This window comes from Sebastes umbrosus, chromosome 13, assembly GCF_015220745.1.
Source record: "Sebastes umbrosus isolate fSebUmb1 chromosome 13, fSebUmb1.pri, whole genome shotgun sequence".
Lineage (NCBI taxonomy): Eukaryota > Metazoa > Chordata > Actinopteri > Perciformes > Sebastidae > Sebastes > Sebastes umbrosus.
In genome coordinates this window covers 3,128,973-3,154,522 of record NC_051281.1, presented here as the reverse complement: position 1 = coordinate 3,154,522, position 25,550 = coordinate 3,128,973, and the positions used below count along the sequence as shown (strand labels likewise).

General features: G+C 40.4%; 1 protein-coding gene across 1 annotated transcript in view; it reads left to right on the top strand.

Annotated features, from left to right (window-relative positions):
• The window catches only part of man1a2 (mannosidase, alpha, class 1A, member 2), a 162,435-nt gene that overhangs the window by 82,045 nt on the left and 54,840 nt on the right, over positions 1 to 25,550 (top strand). The window contains exons 5-6 of the mRNA XM_037789840.1: positions 6,222 to 6,340; positions 23,366 to 23,446. Of these exons, the coding sequence (XP_037645768.1) occupies positions 6,222 to 6,340; positions 23,366 to 23,446 (200 nt within the window). The remainder of the gene's footprint in view (positions 1 to 6,221; positions 6,341 to 23,365; positions 23,447 to 25,550) is intronic.

Genomic DNA, 25,550 nt, shown 5'->3' with positions numbered 1-25,550 from the left:
TGAGGGATATTTAACTGTTCATACTGGGAAGTAGATTTACATCGAAAAAAAACGTATCCCCTGATTTACAGACGTCTCTTTATACATCAATGGCTACAGACTCATTGGCGTTTTCAGTCCAAAATGGCAGCAGCGCTATACCGCAATGCCATCTAGCAGCAGAGTTTCATCTCTTTGCTTCTACACTCTTTGATGCACCTTCAGAAGGGTGAAAGGAGTGTTCGTGCGTCGGGGTTTGAACGGAGAGTCGCAGAACGATTGGAAAGAAACAGTGAGACAGTGATAAATGAGAACAAACAGATGGTTAGGTGGAAGGAGGGGCAGATGAAAAGATGCAGGGTGTGATGGAGCAGAAAAAGAGGACGGAGAGGAGAAGACTGTAAGGTGTGATCACAAGGTTACATCCAAACATGAAAGTGAGCTGAACTTCTCAAGGTTGGGAAAACAAACATCCACATCAGAGTCAGAAAGAAACACAAGTAAACTGCAAATTAACATTTTCTTCTGCTTTGAAGTTGCAGCTGAAATTACAAATCGGAGCGGGGGATAAATAAATAAAAACCAGGTGTCAGTGGATAAGTTGTTACAGATAGATAGGATAAATAATCATAGTATTAGTTATGAATGTATGTATATATATATACATATATATATATTACCATTATTTAATTGATAAAATGTGACATAAATAAATATTTCTGTTTTAATTTCCTTCTTTTTTTACCTTTGTTTTAATTCCCTCATTTATTTACTCTTCTGTTTAATTTCCCTTTTATTTTTTTATATATGTATTTATTTTATATTTTTTATTCATGTATTTATTTTATTTATAAATGTTTTGATGTATTTATTTATTTTTTGCTTTTATTTTTTATTTATTTTTAAATGTATCTATTTATTCATGTATTTATGCATTTATACCCCATGACTAACATCGAGTGAAATACATAAAGAAATATATAAAGAAAGCTATATTTCCTACATTTAATGATTTATTTAGTTTATTTATTTATTGACTCATTTATTTATTTATTGATTGATGATTATTATGATATTTTTTATTTTGGCAGGTTTCGTCCTCCATAGATAAGATGATATATCCTTGGTTATACTCTACACTGTCTCAGAGAACAGGACTAAGTTGTGTCCAGTGTTTTTATTTATAGTGTCAGTTTTGCAAGAATGCACTAATAAGAGTTATGAGAAGTGATGAGAAGGGTTTCTAAAACAATTAGAAACACACTTCTTGGTATTTTTAGAAGGACAATCAGCTAAATAACTTAATGTCAGTATCACATTTTCATTTGTGGTGTATCATTGTTGTGAACACGTTTTGTTCAGAAGCTGTTACACAAAACCCGGACCTGAATGGGATGATATTGTGTAACTTTGACAGGCCTCTATCTTTGCCTCAATGGTGTCACATTGCTCCGACTGCCTGCAGCGTACCTGCGGGTGATGAAAGCGACAGACGGGAGGGAGATGGGGGTTAGCGCGGTGCGGCAGAGGGGGCTCCGCTCCACCAACAGTCGGGCCAATCTGTCAAGATCCGGCAGGCGGCCAGGGCATCTCGCTATCAGCCCGGCCTTGCCTGGCCGGCCGCAGTGTATTTTTAGAGTGATTTAGAGGTTCCTGTCTATAATGATAATAACGCCGCAGCTCCTGCATGAAGCCAGACGCTTTCCTTTTCAATGGAGTCAGAGATAAGAAGGGGATGGCGGGGAGGCTCAGGAATTCCAGCGGCACACGCTGGAGCTGATATGAAATGAGGAAGGATTTAAAGGGCAGCGCCGCTGACTTTTAGCACTGAAATATGTTGTGAATGTGTTGGACTGAACCAAATACAGCGAGCAGCGGCCGAGGGATAGAATATCTTGCTGTATTGTTTCACATATTAATGAGGAGATTAACTTAAGATATGTGGTTGTTTTGTTTTATGTAAAGGCAAGTATGTTGACATTTAAATTATTGTTTGTGTGTGTATAGCATTTCAGTGGATCTGCAGAAATGGAATATAACATTCATATCAGGGTTTACACTCAACTTTGTTTTTGACGGCCAATATGGCTGTAAACGTTACGTAAACCCTGATTCATATTTTCAGTCGTATCACCCGAAACTAAGAATCGTTGTGTTTTCGTTAGCTTAGAATGAGTCCTTCATATCTACATAGGGAGTGGATCCTCTTCACAGAGTCCTCCATGTTGCTCCTCCATGTTTCTACAGTAGCCCAGAACGGACAAACCGAACTCTGGCTCTAGAGAAAGACTTTCACATCTTTATGTTACCTGAAGGCCACCGTAGTTCTCCGACACGCTTGTGAAACTGTGGTAACGTGAGCTGCAGAGTGCAAAACTGTGGTACCGCCAGACACCGTCTGACGTTACCGCAGTCTTGGAAAGGGAGGAGTGAGTGGAAGGGTACTAAGTTGGTTGCAAACTGCAACTACACCACTAGATGACATCAAAACCCCCACACTTTACCTTTACAAAGGAAATACTTATCCAACAACTTTATGTCTAGAGCAGGGGTCAGCAACCTGCGGCTCCGGAGCCACATGCAAAAAGTTATGGAAATGAATGCATTTTTAACGGTATTTTTATTTATCATTGCTGTAGGTCTACAGTGATTCCTACATTCTCCAGTTGCAAAAATCTGTATCATATACACCGAATAATAATAAAAAAAAAAATTTCAGTCAACCAAAATGTGCGTCATCTACGGCCTGGTGCCTTATCCTCTAATTTTGCCGAACCTCAGTAGCTCAATTGGCTATCTATGGATTCTAAATCCCAAAAAAGAAAAGTCTCGGAGGAAAATAGAGAATTTAATAATGCGTGAACAGATTCGACAACAAAAAAAGATATTTCCAGAACAAGCACACTGGATTTGCTGAAAAGCCAGCAGCAGCAGCTTCCAGCTAAATGTCCTGAGATGTTTCTTCAATGTCCTGCCTCTCATTTGCACCTGGGCCCCTCACTGCATTACACTTAATAGGCTGTGTTACTTTCATCACAATGCTCAAATGTGCCAAATTTTATTTTATTTTATTTGGCCTAAAATGTCTCTTTTGATAGTAAAGGCTGCTGACCCCTGGTCTAGAGAGTAAACGTTCAATGGCCAAAATGTGGATTAAAGTGCCACGAGTCATTTTCATCTGTTGTCAGATTAGAATTAAGACAATATAATCAATAAATAATAAACATCCTTATAATAATAATAAAAGTAACCTTTGCCTGTGGTGTAGCAGAACATTCACACGACATTCACAGTGACTGCTGCTCGCTGAAACCGGTCAGAACTGACCTGAAAACAGTCGGCTTCTGTAGATGCAGGTACCGTTCCCGTCTTTGCTGAATATCTCTCTCTTTAAATTATCGATCTCATTATCATAACTCTTGATTATATCACGGTGACTAAGTGATGAAATGATGTTATCTGCCGCATTAGTGTTAAATGTGGGAACAAAATCATGCAGATATCCATCATTAGAGACAAAGGACGATAATGATGAACAGCACAAAGTGGTACATTTAATAAACCTTTTTAAAAGCAGCAAAATGAAATGATTCATATTCACTTATCCAGCTATTGGGCTTCACCACAACTAAAAAGAAGTATCTAACAATATAGATTTAGAGAACTGCCCAGGCTAAAGGACAAGGACTGTTTTTTAATTATTATACTCAAATCCCCTTACCTGAGGGAGGAGATTCAAAGCCGGTATTATTTTAAAAAGCACGTGGCCGCTCATTATGAGGAGATAACCGTCCCAAAGCTGGAGTCAGAGAGTGGTTGACCTCAGCCGTAGTAATATTAATATGATGAACGGTATTAAAATACAGCAGCAACGAGAACCAACAGCACTCAAGGGGTGGCAGCTTACCTCATCTAAAAGTAACGTTTTATTTCTGTGGTGCATAAAATAACTGTAATATATATTAGCAGGGCTTTATGGAGCGGTTGATAAATGATGAAGAAACAACTGTACTTTGCCACAATCTGAGATATCTGAGTGCTTCTCCTGTGTTATAAATACCTGAACAGAATCACGACAAGTAAGTCGTAATGTCCTACGATATCCAAACCACGGCTCTCATGTTAATGAGGCAAATATAAATTTTATGATGACACCTTTTGTTATTTTAATCTCTGCTCTTTATTAGCTCGATTTCTTATCTCTGTTGCCAGACATTGACCTGATTGTGTCTGGTGCAGACTACTGTAATTCAGAGGATGTAGATAAATTGAGGCACAACGATCCCCGCTGTGGTCAGGTTGATGGAGGTCCTGCATCATGTAAGGGCTGTTCAAATATTAATTTAAACCTTGATCTGAAAGATACACACCGAGCGGGCGGACTGAACATCCCCAGTGCAGTTGGGGGGGTGCTTTGGGCAGCTGAGCAATAGCTGCATGTCCATTTCTAGTTTCAGATGATGCCAGTATCTTCACTCTAGCTCTAAAACTGAGCCCGCTACAACCTCAAAATCACAAGTTGCTTTAATGCATTAAAGAAATTAGTGGCGTTCAAACGAATTTGCGTTAACGTGTTATTATTGCGTTAACTTTGACAGCGTTAATATTTACTATTGCTGTTAAACAATAAAGCAAAAGTATTTCTTATCCGATTACTTCATTATAGTGATGGGAATTCCGTCTCTTTTTAGAGAGCCGGATCATTTGACTCGGCTCACCAAGAAGAGCCGGCTCTTTCAGCTCCCAAACGGCTCTTCATTTTACCACTTCTGCCTTTTATAATTCAGCCAAATTTAGATCTGTTTTGACGTATGAGTAGTATGTGTGCACATATATCACTTAAATTATTCAATATAATTATACTAAACCTTATAATTTCCAGAATACCATAATTTTACATTATGTGTGGTATAAAATGACCTGTAGACCGTCAGCGCGCCGTGTGCCGCACCCCCGCCCCTCGCTGCTCTATTGTATGATCCTCGTCTGTCATCACGTGATTGGTCACAGGCGCGCATGTCATTAACACAACATTCAGTCTCAGTGCATGCATTGAGGCCCGTGGCGCAGAGAAGATCATCCTATCATTCTGCCTGTCATTAATTTACAAAAAAAAACATCTCTCGGACGGGAGCCGGCTCTCATCGTTCACTTTGAACTTGCTCGTTCGTGACCGACACATCACTACTTGATTAATCGATGGAATAACTGGTAGAATACTCGATTACTAAACAAAATCGACAGCTGCAGGAAACGGTCCGACACCACCTCTCGTAAGCGGTCTCGGACCGGTTGTTTTGGTCCAGACGAGAGTACGATTACTGCGTTCACAACAGCTCAATCAAACCGCACCACAGTTTGATTGAATCTAAATGTTGGCTTGTGATATTGATTAGATTAATTTCATTTATAACTAGAATGGAACTCGGAGAGCGCATACCTCCGCCAAGGTGCGTGACTTTAAGGCGGAGGTAACGATACTAAGGTATTCCCTGTTGAATGACTAAGATTATAGTCTTTATCATATGTCTTTAGCTTCTTCTGTCTCTCTGCTAGCCCTGCTTTGCTCTTCTTCTTTTCTGTCTACTTCTACTACATCCTTCTTATGTTTACTTTCATCTGCTAATATTTCTCTCTGGTTCTGGCCCACACTCACACTGATCTGTTCGTTCTCCAGCTCTCTGCTGGCCCTCGGGGATACTGGGATTATTGGATGGAGAGAGGAGAGGAGTGATTTTCTGGCCAGCTGTAACTTAATGAAGCATCCCAACACACTAGTGTGTCTTTCTCCTCCTCTGTACAACCAGAGAGGAAGAGGTAGAAAGAATATACAGAAATTATATATGCATAGATACGTGCATTGTTATAGAAGGGACTGAACAGACTAGTTTCCAGTATGTGCTCAGTGTCACAGCGCCTTCTACTGGTCGGAGGATAACATTGCACAGATTTCACTGCTTGGAAGAACTCTTTCTACAGTATTTATGTAGTTTGAAGTTTCTTCCTGTGTTTGCACTTTGCATGACGGACGTGCAGCAAAGTTTTGATTGCATATATTAATAATTCATCTGAGTAATTTCTTATTTTTCAATGCAACAAATGTCTTCTTCACAAATTAGGCCCATTGTGTTGTGTGATTAGTTTTCCCACTCATAATTCCCAGAGGTGCGAGGTTTTATGTGGAGCGTGACTGGACAAATGAATCTCATTGTCCTATTTGTCTTACCTTGTGTCTTGTGCAGGAAATTCCCAACTCGGGGCGACCATCGTGGACGCCTTAGACACCCTCTACATCATGGGTCTGCACGACGAGTTCAAGGACGGCCAGGAGTGGATCGAGCAGAATCTGGACTTCGGAGTGGTGTGTACCTAAACTTCCTTTTATACACATGAAAACGTTTGGAGCAATAGTTTAAAAATAACAACATGCTCAGGTGTTATTTGGATCTGCTGATGGTCCAAATACTGTGAGTTCCCACTCCATTCACAAGAGTTTGCCGGACAGAGACTCACAATTTAACAAATCTCTGTGTTACTTGAACGGCATTAAACACTTTATAGTTTGATTACGTGCTCCTGCTGTGAAAACACACTTAGAAGAAAGCCCTCAGGAATCCCAAATCATATCTTCTTATCAAGTTCAATAGCTGAATGCTTCATTTGACCAATCACTTTGATAGTCTGCCCTCTCTAATGAGAGCCATTTAGCACTGAGCATTCAATGAGAGACAAATAATAACGTAACAGGAACTAGAGGCTATATTCAAACGATGTATGGCGCATGGTCTTAAGTGCATTTAGGGCGTGTCCATCTCCACTTTTGCTTGTTAAGTGGTGCATAATCTGGGCGCAGAGTAAGGCGCAAGAGGCAAAGGGGTTGTATTTAGTCTCTTAATTAATAATAGGTGTGTTTTTGGTGTAACAGGAATTAAACCAATCAGAGTGTCATCTCCCATTCCCTTTAAAAGCATTGATATTTAAATGGTGGATTTTGCAAATTGGAGAAGCGAGCGGTTTTCTGCTGAGGTAACGGATCTGCTTGTACGCGAATTGAAAGCGAAAATGACAACAGCGTCGGTCTGAAGCTGGCGATGACAGTTGCGCTACACTGTGCGCCGCTTTGCGTCTGGTGGAAGATAGAACCTTAGGAGTTTATGCAGTTGATGCAATTTTCTTGCGAAACATGCCATCCAGCACCATTGGACCATAGATAATATGCAGGTATTGCTCAAGTTGGATTAAAACCCCTGACCATATCAGTGCTACAGTAACACCGTATTGTCATTAATGAGCTGATCTGGATCAGTCAAATCTTATCAAAACTAATTCAAATACAAACATCAGCTGCACTTAGTTCACGGTTTGTGCATCATTCTCTTGCAAATGTTGGAAAGGTCAAACATCAATCAGTATTGTCAGATTTGGATGCCCTTTTTTCAAAGTTATCTCAGTGCTTTATCTCAGCTTTATTCTCCACTCAGTGTCTGTTTACTCATAACTATCATCCCTCATCTTTCATTCTGTCCATTTCTATCTATTTTCTCTCCTCTCCTCTCCTCTCCTCTCCTCTCCTCTCCTCTCCATCTTCCTCTCCTCTCCTCCCCTCTCCTCTCCTCTCCTCTCCTCTCCTCTCCTCTGCTCTCCTCTCCTCTCCTCTCCTCTCCTCTCCTCTCCATCTTCCTCTCCTCTCCTCCCCTCTCCTCTCCTCTCCTCTCCTCTCCTCTCCATCTTCCTCTCCTCTCCTCTCCTCTCCTCTCCTCTCCCTCTCCTCTCCTCTCCTCTCCTTTCTGTCTTCCTCTCCTCTCCTCTCCTCTCCTTTCCTCTCCTCTCCTTTTTGTCTTCCTCTCCTCTCCTCTCCTCTCCTCTCCTCTCCCAGTGTTTTGGTTAACAACCTCCTCTCTTTTCTGTCTCTCTTGTCCATCATATTTGCAGCTCTCCTCATTTATTTCTCTGTCTCCGTCCTCCTCTCCCATTACCAGCTTCCTTCCTTCTGTCAATCACCTCTCTTCCCTTCTGTTCTATCTTTACTGTGCTCCCTACATACTGTTACGTTACCATTTTATTATCTTTTCTTTCTTCCCTACGTTGTCTTTATACTGCCACTCCTTCCTTCTGTCTTCTTTTATAACCTCTTTGTAGTCTCTGGACATTTGCCTCTTTATTGTCTTCAATCTCCCCTCTTTCATTACATTTGACAATCACAATTTTTTATCTGTCCCTCTATCCATCATCTGCCATGTCTATTACCTCTTTTTATCTTTTTACCCTCTGTCCATCCTCCTAGTTTTTCACTTTTTTCCTCCATCATTCTCAGTCTTTTCTTTTGCAGTTATTTCTCACCCTCAATCTTTTATCCCTTCACTTACGCTCTGTATCCATCATTCTCTAACTTGATGCCAAATTATATTTTTTCACCCTTTCTTTTTCTCCTCCAATCAGTTTATTCACATTTATTCACACCTAACTAGGCATCCTCACACATCCCCCTTTTCTTTTCTCTCTGCTTCCCCATTATTGCTAAGCTGTCGTCCCTACTTTCTCCCCCTTTTCTCACATCTGTCTCCCCTTAAAAAAACATTCCCTCGGAATCATTATTCTGTCCATGCCTTCTCCTCGCTCTCCCGCCTCTCTTTTCTTACTTTCTGTCTGACTCCTGAGCTTGTTAGTCCCCCTACTGAGGCAATCACAGGGCAGCCAGCAGGTAGGCAGAGGGGATCTAACAGTCTGACACTTGGAGGGCTAATTAACCTCGGGATGACTGTGGTCGAGCGGCGGAAAGAGGGATGCAGGGAGGAGGACGGGGGGACAGAGAGAAAGAGGAGGGGAAAGGCTTAGATTGGATGGAGAGATGGAGGGTAAGAGAGCAGAGAGGAGTGTGAAGGAAGAGGCATCGGGGATAGAGAGAAAGAGAAAGACCAGTGAAGATTAATCACAGACTGAGGAGGTAGGGGGGTTCGGATGGATAGATAAAGAAAGAGATGGAGGGAGAAAGATCTGCCGTGACGACAGATTGAGGGATACAAATGGGCAGTGGAGACGGCTACGAGAGAGAGGAAGAAAAGACAGTTTGTGGATAGGATGAGGTGAAAGAGAGGGAAAGTCAATTTAACCTTTGAACCATGAGCTTTTTTTGCTTTGCTGCTTTTATTGAAAGGCTTTTAACATTAGAACGGCCATGAGGGGCATTTTGACAGTTTTCAAATGAATATATTTGCAATAACTTTAGCTGCCCTGTGCAGCTGGGGCTGATTTATTAACGTTAGCTCTGCTGGTAAACAATAGATTGTGTAAATGTTTTATAATCTAGGAAAAGTAGTAGCGTAATTCTAGATTAATCTCAAATTGGATCTCTAATATTTAACGTTATTACCCTGCATAGAAATACTGCTGTGGATGTATGCAATATTTATGGTTTACTATAACTTATGCAGTGGTATGCATATTGATAAATACTAGGGCTGTCAGATACTAATTTATTTAACGCATTAACATGAAGATACTGGTATCATATGAAACCAGAAAACCTAATGAGTCCATCAGTATCAACCATGTCATACTAACTTGACGTGAAGGAGGTTAAATAACGCTCCAAACTTACGCTAAATTTTGGTGAGGAAAAACTGTCATGTCCATTTTCAAAGGGGTCCCTTGACCTCTGACCTCCAGATCAGTGAATGTAAATGGGTTCTATGGGTACCCACGAGTCTCCCCTTTACAGACATGCCCACTTTATGATAATCACATGCAGTTTGGGGCAAGTCATAGTCAAGTCAGCACACTGACACACTGACAGCTGTTGTTGCCTGTTGGGCTGCAGTTTGCCATGTTATGATTTGAGCATATTGTTTTATGCTAAATGCAGTACCTGTGAGGGTTTCTGGACAATATCTGTCATTGTTTTGTGTTGTTAATTGATTTCCAATAATAAATATATACATACATTTGCATAAAGCAGCATATTTATCCACTCCCATGTTGATAAGAGTATTAAATACTTGACAAATCTCCCTTTAAGGTACATTTTGAACAGATACAAATTAATTGCGATTAATCACAATTAAATATTAAATCGATTGATGGCCCTAATTTTTTTTTTTCCCCCCTAGACCGTTAGAAGTGGTTTGCCTTGTTATCAGTAAACTAAGCTAATAAATAAAAAAGAAGGGGGACACTATAGCAAGCAAAGCCGTGCTGATCGAATAACCACCAGACCGAAGCATGTGGAAGTATTTTGGGTTCTACACTGTAGAAGGCAAACATTTCCAACAAAGATAAGTCTGCTTGTTGACTTTGTAAGAAGCAGCTGCCCTACCCAGCCTCATCTTACAGCCTACACAATCCTCAGGACCTTTGCTAGAAGCTCATAAAGAGGCCACCACCAGTGAAATAGCAAGAACGATGACAGAACTGGAGCCACGATGTAAAATTCCAAGTTGCGCCACAATCTGAAGACACATGCAGTTTTAGATAAAACTGCAGTTTTATGACACCACATGGGAAAATATATAGACTGTACTGACGGGTAAGACACTCGCTGATCATTGACAGATAGCCATTGTTAATGTGTGTTTCAAATTACGCATTCATTTGAATATATATATTACCTCTACATTTCCACTTTTGGTACTGAAGAAAACTTCTAAACGTGATGATTATCAGGAAAGATCTGCAGTTAAGTGTAAGTCACGCTGAATCAAAAAATACATCTATCATGTGTTTGTGTTTTGACTCTGAGAATAGGTACAGTAGGTGTGATTTTTGACGCAAATTGGTTCAATCAGGTGTTTAAAGGGGCTGTCTGTAGAGATTTACAAAGTTTAAAAACATATCCATCCATTTATTAGTTGAACTGAAATTATAAGATTTGAGTTTTCCATATGGCTCTTCTGAAATTCTGAGATGGAGGACGGTTGAGTGGGAAATTAAAAGAGATAAAGTGCATTATTATGGAATGATAGTAGGGAGGGATATTTCTATGACTGGGGAGGAACAGATGAAAGTAGATTGGATGTTATTGGGAACTTGGGCCAGCAAAAACAAAAATAAACACATGCACCTGACCACGGCAACATTTGGATTCATTAAATAAAAGTGTTCACGTTGAAATTGTGCAAAAAAAAAGGCATGTTTTCTAGCACAGTGATATCCAAAAATACCTGCAGGAGCAGCCGCTGTAATAAAACTCGCCTCGGCAACAAACAATATGAGATTTGTGCCTTATGAAAGAGGTGGAGAATTATTAAGAGCATTACAAATGCAATAACAATGACAGGAATATGAGGCGATGAAAAAAAAAAAAAAAATGCAAATGTGTTTGAATTGAGTAATTAGAGTCAGAGGCGGGAGAGAAGAGGAGAAGCCCTTTGGTTAACAGGAGGGGAGAGATTAGAGGGAGGAGAGGAGGAGAGGATGAGACTTAACGAGCGAGAGGAGGAGGAGGAAGAGAAGGAGGAGGGAGGTGTGTCGCTATGTTTTCATTAACGGCTTGGTTTGATGCCTTTATACCTGCATGCTCAGGATTCAGGCTTTAGCTTCCTGCTACTCTAACATTCATGAAATGCTAAGAGAGCTTCGACTGAATCTTTGCAGTATGGCCGTGGCATTACTCCGGCTTTCTTCTTGCTTAGGTCTTTTATAAAACGTGTAATTCCCCGGCTCATTGGGGAGCAGTACTTTCCGAGCCTGCAGTGGCCTGGCGGTATAATTGGCAGCCAAAGTGTTATTAAGCTTGGCCCCCCCTTGTGAAAATCAAAGATTGGTTCAACTCAGAGGGTCGGCCACACCCAGCCTCTCTAGTCGCAGCTCCGAGGCAGGAATAAGGACATGTCCTGGATTTCCATGTAGGGGATTAAAGACATCACTCTTAGTCAAGTTTAATCACTCTCCTGTGCATGCATGTGTGAGTGCAATGTTACACTGACCTTAACTGCTTAACTGTGTGTGTTTGAGCTGTCTCTGTCAGAGACAGTTTGACCTTTATAGTGAGGATGCTTTTACCCTTTTTCACTTTTTCAATTTATATTTCAGGGCTGATTTTATTATGTTTAAATTAGTCTTTAAATGAGCAAGACTGTTGAGGTTTACGCTGTCCCGCCTCCTTTCAAGGATCATTCCTTCCTCTTATGATTGTAGTTTTGACATCAAGTTAACGTTGTACTCTAGGGTTGGGTGATTGGACAAATATATCAGCTCTTGGCAAAGTGCTTTTTTTGGGGCGATGTTTGTCATTTTATTTTGCTAATTTAATGGTCTGCCTCTGAAGAATGAGAGAGAGAGAGAGAGAGAGAGAGAGAGAGAGAGGGGGGGAAAACAGTGTGTAGAGCTGGCTGTCATCAAACCAAAAAAAATCTTAGTTGACGAACACTTAGTTGATTTAATCGACAGATTTGTAAAACTGAGTTTCTCCACAAAGAATCACACAAAAGCACCACTTTAAATCTGGTGTTTACCAGAGATGTGCTCATACGTTCCTTAGAAATTAGTCATTCAGCATGAAAAAAGCATAAAAAACGTCTAATCGAATAAAGAAATCTTAGTTAACTGGGACCAAAACGACCAATTAGTTGACTAATCGGCTAATGGTATGTGTCCACAGGGGCGTTTTTTCTTTTGATCGCGAGGGATCGCCTCGCTTCCCAGCATCAGACGCTTGATGGGCTGCCACTAGACACCTGATTGGACGAACGCTTTCCCTCGTGGGCTGCTGCTCTTATCTTTCAAACCGGAACCAACATGTTCGCTCGTTTGGTAACTTTCTTCTCTTATATTACGAAAATAGTTCAACGAAATTTGTTACTGAAAACATTTTATGCGAGAAATAAGCCGTGCAGATGCTGAATCTGTCTTTATTTTGGATCAACAACGGTTAGTTTGCATAAAGTAACCTGGACCTCAACTTTATGCAAATGAGCAGCGGCCAACATGACGCCCCGTCTCTTGAATCGTGCCGCCACGCTACCAGAATGAATGGGAAGCGTGGAAAGGATGGAGGCTGTGGACACGTACCATCAGAGGGGGCAGCGCTAAATTTTCTCTCTTGTGCACACGTACCCACAGTGTTTACAAATGTAAAAAATAATAACACAAAGTTTACAGATATTAAGATAGCAAAACTTTCTGAATTTAATCCATGTGATACGAACAAATCAATGGATATGTATAGGCTTATGTAACGTATGTTTTTATAAAATGTGAGCTCATTTATAATCTAATCCTATCCATGGTGTTTTATTTATGCCACGCATCACTTTTAATTATGTATTTTTTCTTTTATAACTGGGGCAGCCAGCATTTACTTCAGGACGCGCGTTGTCAACCCGCTTAAGACTCTTAAAAACTGCTTGTGACTTGTGTGACTTACTCCCACCTCTGCAGATTACTGTATCCAACACACTTAGTTTGGATTTAAAACTGGAAGTGAGTGCACCTGTGATGTCGGTAGTAATCCCTCTTTGCACAGGAAAATTGTGTGTGCACGAAACTACTTGTCTTTCTTCAATCGTCTGACTTCTGATTAGTGATAATACCTCGTCCCAAGAGCCCAAATATTACCACGACCGAGATCCAAGTTGTCATAAACTGTAATTATACTTTAAGATAATTTGGAGTCAACTCCCGGTGAAATTTAAGACTCAAGCGTGCAAGGTCTTTACATAATTTGACGTAACTAGATCTTGCATAAATGCAATAAAGTGTAGGTTGTTTGTTGTCCTGTTTGTATATAATAGTCCTGACTTAAAATCATAATTTTCTCTCATATCCACATTTTTATTGTGTGTGTCACACCCTCCCTCCGCCACCCACCTGCCTGCACCACCACCACCACCACCACCACCACCACATCCAACCAGCCACTAATGAATGATTAAATAGCTGCCATGTCGGGTTGAGCCAAGCAGTGAGTCACTGTTGGAGTCTCCCGTGTCCTGGTGCCCCCCCCGTACTGCAGCACTCCCCTCAGATGATGGATGTGTCGGCGTGAGGTCCGCATCCATCGACAGGCTCAAAGATCCACCAAATTAATGGACCCCGTTAACTGACGCATTAATAACTCTGGTTAAATTGAGGATTTGATCAGAGACGATGCGGCTGAGATGGAGAGATAAATTAATGCTCGCTGTCAAAGAGCCCGGCTTCATTAACCAGATTTAATCAGAGAGGAGCAAGAGTTCCTTATTCACATTTTTTTATTACAGTTTACACGGTGAAAACATCAGCACTTAAATGTGACGCTGTGTTCTTTCAGACACGAGACGGTCTCATGAGTAACACTCGGCTGCTTATTTTTCATGACATCGCCGAGCTTTCTTGCTCCTACACGGTGAAAGCTGTCATGTTTGTCATGATTAAACGCCCCCCCCCTTCTCTCTCCCATCCTTTCCTATTTCCCCCTTAGCCTTTAGCTGAGGGTGGAAGACATTTGACGGCGGCTTCCTCGGCTCTCTCTGTGTGTGTTCCTCTATCTTGTCACCTGGAATGACAAGTCATTTAATATTTCAGCCGGGTCGCGTGGGTGACATGTTTTTCACTTCTTCAAACTTCAAGGACTATCATCACATTTCTGTTCATGCTCTGGTGAAATATTTGAGCCCAACCTTGTGTTAGGGAACATACTGGAACACAGATACACACAGCATACTGGGAAGGAAAGAAAAAATGTCATATGTGTGCAGCGCTCGTTATAAAATACTTTTCAAGTACAAGTTTCTGCTGTGAAAATACAGGATATTCTGTATGAAAGAGAAGGGACTAATACCGCTGTATGAAGGATGGATGCTGAAGGTTTTTTAATGTATTGGTCTCTAATGTACCTTCACTTGTAAACAAGTAAGTAATGCACTTTATATATATATTTAGCACTTTTAGACCCACATTAGACCCATTTTTGTTTTCTTTTTTAGGGGGGTACAGGAGGTCTTTGGGCAGAGAAAGCAGGTCAACAGTAGATGTCCTATAGAAGTGGTGTACATCATCTGAAAGCTGGGAACCTGAAGATTAATTTTCAACTTTCATAGTCATAGTCAGTCATTTTCAAAGACTGTTTGGGATCCCAGTATGCAGAAATATTCAAAAACACCATTTTTAGAATAGGTAAAAAATACAGCATTCAAAAAACTGCATAGTTTTTACCCCAAACTGCATGTGATTATCATAAAGTGGGCATGTCTGTAAACGGGATACTCGTGGGTAAACATAGAACCCATTTTCATTCACATATCTGTAGGTCAGAGGTCAAGGAACCCCTTTTGAAAATGGCCATGCCAGTTTTTACTCTTCAAAATGTATCCTTACTTTGGAGCGTTATTTAACCTCCTTCCTGACAAGGAATTGTAACATGGGTTGGTACCAATGGAATCCTTGGGTTTTCTAGTTTATGATATCTGTAGCTTCACTCTAGCTCTAAAACTGAACCTGCTACAGTCTCTGAAAGACAGTCGGGTTTGCCCGCCATCCCGCGGATCTCAGGGTTAAAACATACTGTTACTAAGTGCTTCACATGCATACACGAAAAATATAAATTAACTAGAATGGCCTTCATTCAAACTGGACAGAAACTAAATAAAACTCACCTAAACCGTCGTCGTTACTCTTTCCAACAATCACCAAGTGTGCTTTGGTCAAACTCAACTGTAATTTCACCGAGTTTAATGTGAAAAAATGCCGAATCTACAGTTGTCCCCCCGCTCTCTTCTGTCTCTGAAGGAAAGAGGTCATGCATCATCAACGCGTCATCAGTTACACCGCGCATGTGTTATACCCAGAGGTCTTAATGTTCAGGCTGATTGGAATCCTGAAAAAAATTCCTGAATCCGGATCATGATCGGGACTGCCACCAAAATCTAATGGATTGTTCATTGTGCCACACCCCACCATCCATCACGGACTTTTGGAGTAATCCTGCTAACAGACAAACCAACAAACCAATGCCAGTGAAAACATAACCTCCTTCCTACGCATTCGGCCTTGCCGGAGGTAATAAAGTAAAAATAAATTACAATATGAAACACAGCACAATGAGAGACAACGGAAAAAACTCACGACAGGGATGGAGATTTGTAAAAAGGCTTGACGGGTTTTTAGAAGTCGCTTTAAACTGTCCAAAGATTCAGCAAATCTGATAGCTTTGGGGAAGATGGTTCCACAGGGTTGGGGGCTAAAACAGCACAGAGACGATCACCTCTTGTTTTGCACTTGGATTGATAAAAGGCCGAGATTTGACCGGGTTCCCACGCGTCTTTGAAAACCTGGAGAACAGATGATGATCAAAAATCAGAGAAAAACTAAAATGTCACATCCACACTACCAGATGTGTTTTTACTCACATCCATCATCCATTCTCCCGTCTAGAGATGACACAACCGATGGTCTAAGTGTGCTGAGACTGAAAGCTACTCTCTTCACCTCAGCTCCTGTTAGTGTTTTAATATGAAGCAGAACGTCGGTTCTATTATCTCACTGTTAAATCAAGTACAGTCTAATTTAGAGAAAAGTGGCAGATAGAGAACAAAGACACGTACATTAGATTAGGCACATGTCTTTGTTCTCTATCTGCGGCTTAATGGTGTTAGCAGAGAGGACGAGTTTAAACCTTACATTTTAAAAGAAAAGTTCTAATATGAGACGACTGGGGCTGAATTATTTTCATTGTCAGGTAATCTTTTTATTATCTCAACAGTTGGCCTTTAAAATGTCATAAAATAGTAATAAAACGCTCGTCCCAATTTCTCAAAAGCCCAGGGTGACGTCTTCAAATGTCACATTCTGTCCGACCAGCTGTCCAAAAACCCAAAAGATTTTCAGTTTAACATCATAGACAGCCACAAAAACCAGGAAAGTAACACTTTATAATAACATTCATTTATAAATGGTACTAATTGATAGTTAATTAAACTTAGTTCATAGTTATTTTACTGTTACAAACCATGACATTATAATTAACAATGTTTATTAATTCTTAGTAATGCTATAATTTGTTAACAGTTAATTGTTGCATACATTATAACATTATATATATATATAATAAGTATTTTGTAATGATTACAATTATGTATAAACCTTTAAGAAACAGTTTGTAAAACATCTATAAACAACACTTTGTTAATGGTTAATAATAGATTTGTAAATGTCTATAAACATTATTTTGATGCCTATTATAAAGTTGCAACTAATGATTATAATACCTTGTTAAATGGTTAATAAATACTTTGTAAAGCATCTATAAACATTATTTAGATATATATATTTAATATTTTATTAATGGTTAAAAATGACAAAAAACAATGTTAAGGTTTATAAATCATTAGGTAATAACTAACAAATACTTAATATAGTATATAAAATATTATGTGTACAACAATAAACTGTTAATAAATAGTTTACTAATGTAATCAGGATGTAATTGTTATCATCTCCTATCAGCTATGATACAATATTTAATTTATAAACTAATTATTTCACTAACTAATGATAAAATAAAATAAATTATAGCATTATATATTAATTTGTAAACATTATTTATTTTAATTCCATTGTTTGTTAACAGTAAAATAACTATTAACTTAAGTTTAATTAACTATCAAATTGATCGTACATTATCTGCACGTTTAGCTCACATGCTTACCAAGTAATAAGAGAATAATCTTCAATTAAATTAGTAATTAATACTTCAGAGTCAGAGTCACAGCGGACTAAACATTAACCAAAATATACCCGAGAGTGTGACGGACGCCAGGAAGAAGCGCTTTTACAGTATAGTGACAGGATCCAGTTGAAATAAACCACATTGATTTTCTACGACAGGAAACTGCAGAAAAAGAAGAGGATGTTGACAGATTTGTGTTTATTCTGGTGCGTGCTGGATATTAATAGAGAAAGTAGAACAAAGGTTGTAAAGTGGATGTAATTCTCAGGAGACAGCGAGTACAGTATGTCATTAAGAGCTCTCTCATGATAAAAGATCAGAGAAAGAAATGACTGCTGTCCTATCTCGTAGCTTCAGAACAACATTTTAATCCAAACATCTGTTCTTGTGCTGATTCCTCGCGTCATATCTGCGTTTTTTTAAATTAGGGCTGTTTTATAGCTCCTCTGCTCGTTGGAGGTCTGGGCTCCTAAACTCCAGTTGTAAATGGATAACGAGAGTGACTGACGGGGAGTTAGATAGATGGATGCTGCTGCCGAACAGAGCTGGCCTTGAGCTTTTACGAGAGCTTCCCATCACTTCATCACTCAACAGTTCAACACAACATCCATGACAAGCAGCCCGTGTTGTTTGGCTCTATGCCTCCTTTCATTCTTCAGATTAATTGTGCGCTTCAAAAAACAAAAAGGGGGGGGGGGGGGGGGGAAATAGGATATTTAAAGGGACTATTTTTAACTTTCAGAAATGCTTGTTTACAGAGACACCTGTGGCCGTTAAGTCAACGAAAGTCAGCGTCGGGCTCGCGCTTGCTCGCTCTACATAGACATGAACGAGCATCGCTCAACACAGTGAGGCGACACACGTCAGCTAAAACCACAATATCACTCTATATTTCAGCTGCTTGGCAGTAATGTTAGCTGACCAGACGAAGGTCTCTCCATGAATCACTGCTGATCCTAGTGTTGGCTTTTCCTGCCTCAGCCTCCGGGGCTGAAGCAGGAAAAGCGGGTCAGTGCCGGGGCTGAAGCAGGAAGAGAAACGTTATCGCTTCCTGACTGCGCCCGCAGGGAGACACCGGCACCCGTTCGGAGACAATAATGTTTCTCGCTGCGGAGCCCCGTCACTTCACAAGACACGGGAAACCTCTGTTGGTCTGGAGGAGCTGCAGCAGTTATTTCTGCACAAACATCCACTGTACATTCACTAGATATTCTCAGAGCTAAACTAACTCTTCTGCAGTGTGGAGTGAGCGCGCGTTCACGTCTAGAGGTGGAGCGAGCTGAGCGAGAACGCGCGCGCTGTCTGAGTGAAGGCGAGCAGGCAGTGGAGGAGAGGCAGCGGCCACACGCGAACGCGCATATGCAAGCGCGCATGTGTCCCGACCCGGTACATTTATACGCTTAGAAAGTTACAAACAGTCCCTTTAAATTAATATTGTGGTGCTGCAGAGATGTCCTGGCCTCCACATCCAGCAAAAAACCTGCAAGGCCAACATTTTATTCTGGCAGCTGTGCTGGTAAAAGTATATGTATTTATCAGTTTTGGCTGTATAGCAAATGCATTAAGTATGCAGATAAAAGACAGATGGTAAAAACAGAGGAGGGAACAAAGAAGCCCGAGCGGTTGAGATTCGCTCTCAGGGGGTTTTGGACAAAGTGGGATCTACTCAAGAAGAAAATAACGTAGGTGGAGCCGTGGAGACGACAGCCATTCTTCACCTCGTTCCTCTTCCAGTCGATATACAGACGACACGCTCTCCCTGCCAGCACAACTGCTCACATGGGATCTGAGAGAGGACCCAGCTGCTAGTGACACGGGTTACATTATCACACATTCTGACAGTGTGCAAAACCATTATAACTCAAGGTCGATTGAAGGTGCTCGTACGCCCTTTTACGCTGTCTTTTGCTGACACTCGAGTGAAACCAGTGTGTAAAGATGCAGATAGATTAATCCTCTCTGACCCCCTTTAGACCTGGAATTACAATGCATTTTTAGGGATTTCTTTTTTTAATCAATTCTTTATCGCAAATATAGTGCACATACAAACAAAGGAATCATTAATACAGACAATGTCAGAGCCAGGAGGAATGTTTTAAGTAAAAAAATATATATTTTTTTTAGTTGAAATGGTGTTAATGCACTGTTAGGTTTAAAAAACGTATAAATAAGGGTTAAGAGTGGCTAAATTTGGTTTCATAAATAATGAATCATCATAGCTACCAGCTTGTCGCGAAGGAGGTTAAACAACACTCCAAACTTGCGCTTAATTTTGGCAAGGAAAAACGGTCATAGCCATTTTCAAAGGGGTCCCTTGACGTCTGACCTCCAGATGTGTGCATGTAAATGGGTTCTATGGGTACCCACGAGTCTCCCCTTTACAGACATGCCCACTTTATGATAATCACATGCAGTTTGGGGCAAGTCATAGTCAAGTCAGCACACTGACACACTGACAGCTGTTGTTGCCTGTTGGGCTGCAGTTTGCCATGTTATGATTTGAGCATATTGTTTTATGCTAAATGCAGTACCTGTGAGGGTTTCTGGACAATATCTGTCATTGTTTTGTGTTGTTAATTGATTTACAGTAATAAATATATACCTACATTTGCATAAAGCAGCATATTTGTCCACTCCCATGTTGATAAGAGTATTAAATACTTGACAAATCTCCCTTTAAAGTACATTTTGAACAGATATAGCGATTAAATATTTTAGATCAAATCTGGTATGCTGGTGGAAATTAGCTCTAGACACTGGCACAAAGGGCAAGGAAGACAATGGATCCTCTGGGATGGATTAAGTGTAGGTTAGTGGAGGGTAGCTGGACGTTGAGGGCAAATGGGGCAGTAACTTGGCCGCCGCCACCGCTGACCCGAAACTGGAGGGTGTTACGGTTGAGCGTGGATGTTGTCTGTGGACACCTGCTCCTGACTAAAGACTATACAGTTACCTCCTCCGGGAACATAAGAGAGCACAAATCAGTGTGTAAGCTGCAATCAACATTGTTTTTGTGCAACCTACAGTAGTAGACAGTTCAACGTGTTAAAATTCAAACAGTGTTCCTGTTCTCCTCATCCACCCCTCTCTCTCGCTCTTTATCCTCTCTGGAGTGCATTTACTGTAAATCGAGGTCATACAGACTGACCTTTAGAGAGATGTGCAGGTAAAGTCCTCCTCTCTGGTGTGTTTTCATTTTATTGTGTGAAAATAATCAGAGCAAGGTCACATTGTCATTTGCAAGTAGCTCTCAGCATTTGAATGCACCGGGCTGCAAGGTGTGATCTGCATCAGGGTTGTCAATCACATCACAGACAAATGCACTCAATTTATGTTAATTATCTTACTGTGATAGTAAAGTTGTCTTTAGAGAACGCTTATGGTGGTTTCTGGGAAAGCTGACTACTCCATAAGAAGACTAGCAGTGGGGTGATTATCCGTTTGAGTGGAAAAATATAAGTTTTTGTTGCGATTTAGCCCCAATTAAGCCGTGGTTTGCAAACAAGAAAATTGGGGTGAACACCAGCAGACTTTCTCTCCCCTCCGTCGCAGCACCCCGAGCTACAACATAATAACCAGGGTGACAACTGTGGGCTTCATTAGTGGAAGAAATATGCAAAGACCTTGTGTGCAGTGTTTATCCACACATACTTGACTTCTAGTAAATGCCTGGCTTTAGTTTAAAGTTTTTAGGAGCAAAGAAGAAGAAGAACTTTTAAGGTTCTCACACATTTTTGTCAAAAACAGTCATTTAAACAGTAACAATCAGCAGGACAAATAACTCTGCAGTAGTCATGGTATTTATCTGCTCCAGCTCCGATGGGCAGTGATGAAAATATGACTAAATGTAGAAATAAAATCAACAGGGATTTGGACAATTTTTATAATTTATTAACATCCAAAACATACAATTAATTTGCTCTACTCAAAACCACCAGACTCTTGTCAGACAACTCTCATTTTATCTCGCTGATCGTCGTAAAACACACTTCGTTCAAACACTGGGAACAAAATATAACTCATCAAAACCGTCTTTGTTAGTCTTTCCACTGTTTCAACAATCACCAACTCTGGTTTGGTCAAAATAAACTCTTATTTCACCAAGTTAAATGTGAAAAGAAACAGCCGTTTATATGCGCTCCTCAAAGCCACCAGACTCCATTTACAGAAACAGTAATTTTACCTCGCTGATCGTCGTAAAACACACTTCATTCAAACTCGATAGAAACCAAAAACAAAACTCATCATGTTAGTCTTTCCACTGTTCCAACAATCACCAACTCTGGTCTGGTAACAAATATAAAAAAGAAGTAACCACCGTGACATTTTCACCGTATACTAACGCTGTTTTCCAGCGCATTTGTGATATTGAATGTGACACACAGGAAGGCATACTCGTCTATTGACAATGGGAAAAGAAGTCTATTGCCTATTTTTAAAGGGTTGTCCCGTGTTTAAAAAACCTGCATATATGTGCTTATTTTGGTTGAAACATTTCTCATATTTGTAGGTAAGGTATATTGAAGAGAAAACATCAGTAACAGTGTTGGAGGGTTTTATAAAAATGAAAGAAAAAAATCTGCAAATTATCATTTTACATAATTTACAGTTACTTTTTGCAGGCCTCGGCTTTAAATGAATAATGTCCTGGTTCAAAACTGCATCTGAAGTTGAGAGAACTGCAATTCCACATTAATTGTTGATCAACACCAGTGACATTCTTGCTTTCAAATGTCACCGTCTCATCCAGGATTTGTTTAGGAATACAAATTCACTTCCATTATGGAGTTTCAAAGCATTAAACAGCTGCACGGTGATGGAGAGCGTGCTACTAGCGTGTATCCGGTCAGAAAGCCGTGTTGCCGTGTGTTGCTGTCTGCCGTAGTGTCGTCTTATTTGATGGCACCGCTGTAGCTCAGTGAGTCAGACATTTACACAACTTAACCATCTTATAATATATAGCACTGAGTGAAATTGCTCCTCTGAACTTCTCCCTGAAAATCAATGTTCATTTTATAAGATGGCATTGATTTTTCTGTGTTGTTCTGCTATAAAACACAAACGCTGTTGTTTGCCGACTGTTGTAGCTAAAGAGAGTCATAGGTTATTTAATGCCTTTTCCTGATATGAACTGCTTTATTAATTTGATGGGGATACAGTGTGAGTTGTTATATAAATTATAAGCTGTAAAGGTGTGTGACTACCTTTGATTTGGCTTCTTTCTTTGGGATAGCCTGTTTTTTGATAGTCTCCTCCTGGTCTCCTGGATGAAAGTCTTGTGTTTAGCGGACTCTCACGCTATTAATACTCCGACCGTCGAATAACGCCGTGGGTGGGTTTACACTGGAGTTAGTTGAAAGCCTGGTTCGTCACAAACTGTTACTAAAAGGTGCCTCCGTGCGCCGGTTTCCGACGCCGAGTGGCACTTAACAAACAGAGGTATTTGACGAGTTGGGAGTGAGAACGGGTTGCAAATGGGAGTCTGTGATCTAATTCGTATGAACTTAGGGGTTGTTGACACAAAAAATGTTGAGAACCACTGCTGTAGGAAACAAGATGAAACAAAACACAATCTGTGCTGATGGTACAGAAACACCTAAGCAGCTTAGAAAACCCCTCGCTCTTTTCTTCAGAGATAAAACCAACAGATGTCCACATAAAAAGATAAATAACGCTTTAAAGAAATTGTTTGTTTTATCCTATCTGATGTTTTTCCTTCTTCTCTGTGCTCTCTTGTTTTCCCAGAATGCCGAGGTGTCTGTGTTTGAGGTCAACATTCGCTTCATAGGAGGACTGCTGGCCGCCTACTACCTCTCTGGACAGGAAGTAAGTACTCGCCTCTATGTGTGTTTTTATCACCTGTAAGAGAAGCAAGGAGGCTTTGCGTCCATCCTCTCCTCTCCATCCTGTCGTCTGTTCCCTTTAAGTCCAGCAGGCAGATTTTGGCTCTTGGTTTAAGGAGCTGATGGAAGTTGAATGTATTTTCCTTTTTTCTGTGTCCGTCCCATCCACTCCAGCTTTCATGCACAGCCAAGCAGTGCTCCCTCTGTAATGAGAGCAAATACATCAAATATGTGTTCAGTGCAACGCCCACATCCACTCTGCTCTCCAGTATAATTCTATAGTACCAACAGAGATATCATTTAAAATACTGCCTGAAATCACATTTACTGATTTTTGGTATCTGGTCTCTAAAGCCTGATCCATTTCCTATCTTGTTTCTTAGTTCTGGGTGCCACAGCTGTTAAAAATGCCCCATAGTGCACCAAATTTTGGTGGAAAAACTGAGCAGGGGTGTGAATAATATACGTATTTATCATATTAGTACGTAAGGTTTATTGACAAGTGTTTTATAAAAACAAAAAATATCTACAAATTATCATTTTACATCATTTACAGCTACTTTTTTGCAGGTGTTCCTCACCTTTTAAATGAATGCCGACCTGCTTCAAAACTGTATTTGACGCTGAGACAACAGTTTGTCTCGGTATTGAAAAGAGCTCATTAGTCGTTTTGCAGCTTAATTTCACACTAGTGAAGCAGAATATTTAATAGCAGGTATTTTCTTGCCAGTCATGATTTATTAAATAAAAAAGCTAATTAGAAATTGCAGACTTGAACAGCGTTTCCTAGGAAACAAGAATATTCTGACAATCAAAGTGAAAGTGTTCGTCTTGATTAATTAAGTGAGGAATAAATAATGATATAGGTTTGGCACAGAGTTCAATGGAGGCTCTGGAGACACTGGGTTTTCCTGAAGAGAACAAATAAACATAATTCATTTATTTACAGTTTTGATTTCAGTGGACAGTCTCCTTCATTCTCACAACAGCTGCAGTGTTGTTTTTTATCATTTGAATATCAGAAGCAGCGTAATAAATGTCCACATATAACAAAGCAGAGAACTAATTAGTCATCTGTCAGCTGGTAAAAGCAATAAAAATCTGTAAAAGCTGATCTAATCACCCACAGGTTTGGCTTCCTCCCACGAATACTAACGCCCCTAACGTTACCCATTAACACCCATTAAACTTTGCCCCGACCACACTGAGTGATGCAAACGTTGTGGGTTTTTCAAACAGAGATTTTAAATCACTCTGAATAACCGTACGAGTAAAACTTAAAGTCACTCCTATAGACCCTCTTTGTGTCAACATCATCATGAGGTCACAGAGTGTGTTCCAATCCGCGTACTTCTGTACTTACACTTACTACTTTGAGTGCATAAGTGCGTTCACACTGGGAAGTACGGCAAAATGCAGTGCACTCAAAGTACCTGGATGTTGTACTCAAAACGGTCAAATCGTTGAGTGTGGAACGCTGGACACTTTCCACACTCAACTGTCGCCATCTTGGCTACGTAGCGGAAGAGGCGGAGCCACGACCACTATTCAAACAAACGTAGATAACAGAATAAAACAAGACAGTACATAAACAAACCGGTGCATTTTCAGCCAACAGGAGGACACATCGTAGGTGCAGGCGACGACGTTGGAAACGTAATTTCCACTCTTCAGAAGATATTTTGGCGGGTAGCGAGCCGCGGTCAAATGTTGCGATCGTCATTTCCGGTCAGTGCGCCGCAGAGTATTCGATTTGAGACGACCCTACCCTGTTGAAATTTACGCACTACTCAAGTGAGTACACAGTGCACTACGCTGAAGTGTACTTCTGGAAGTACGTGGATTGGAACACACTGACAGTGTTAGCTGGAGGCAAAACAAAGGAAACACTGGAGGCTAACCAACACTAGCAGTGGGCTGAAGTTACACATCTAAAATGTCATCTTGCTGTGTTGTTGGGTACCAGAATCCAGATATCACAGATATTTGAGATGACAAAATGCGATTCGAGGCTCTAGCGAGCTACAATATCGGCGAAACGTTTCAGAGATAGAGAGAAAATGTAATGTAACTGCAGTCGTACTAGC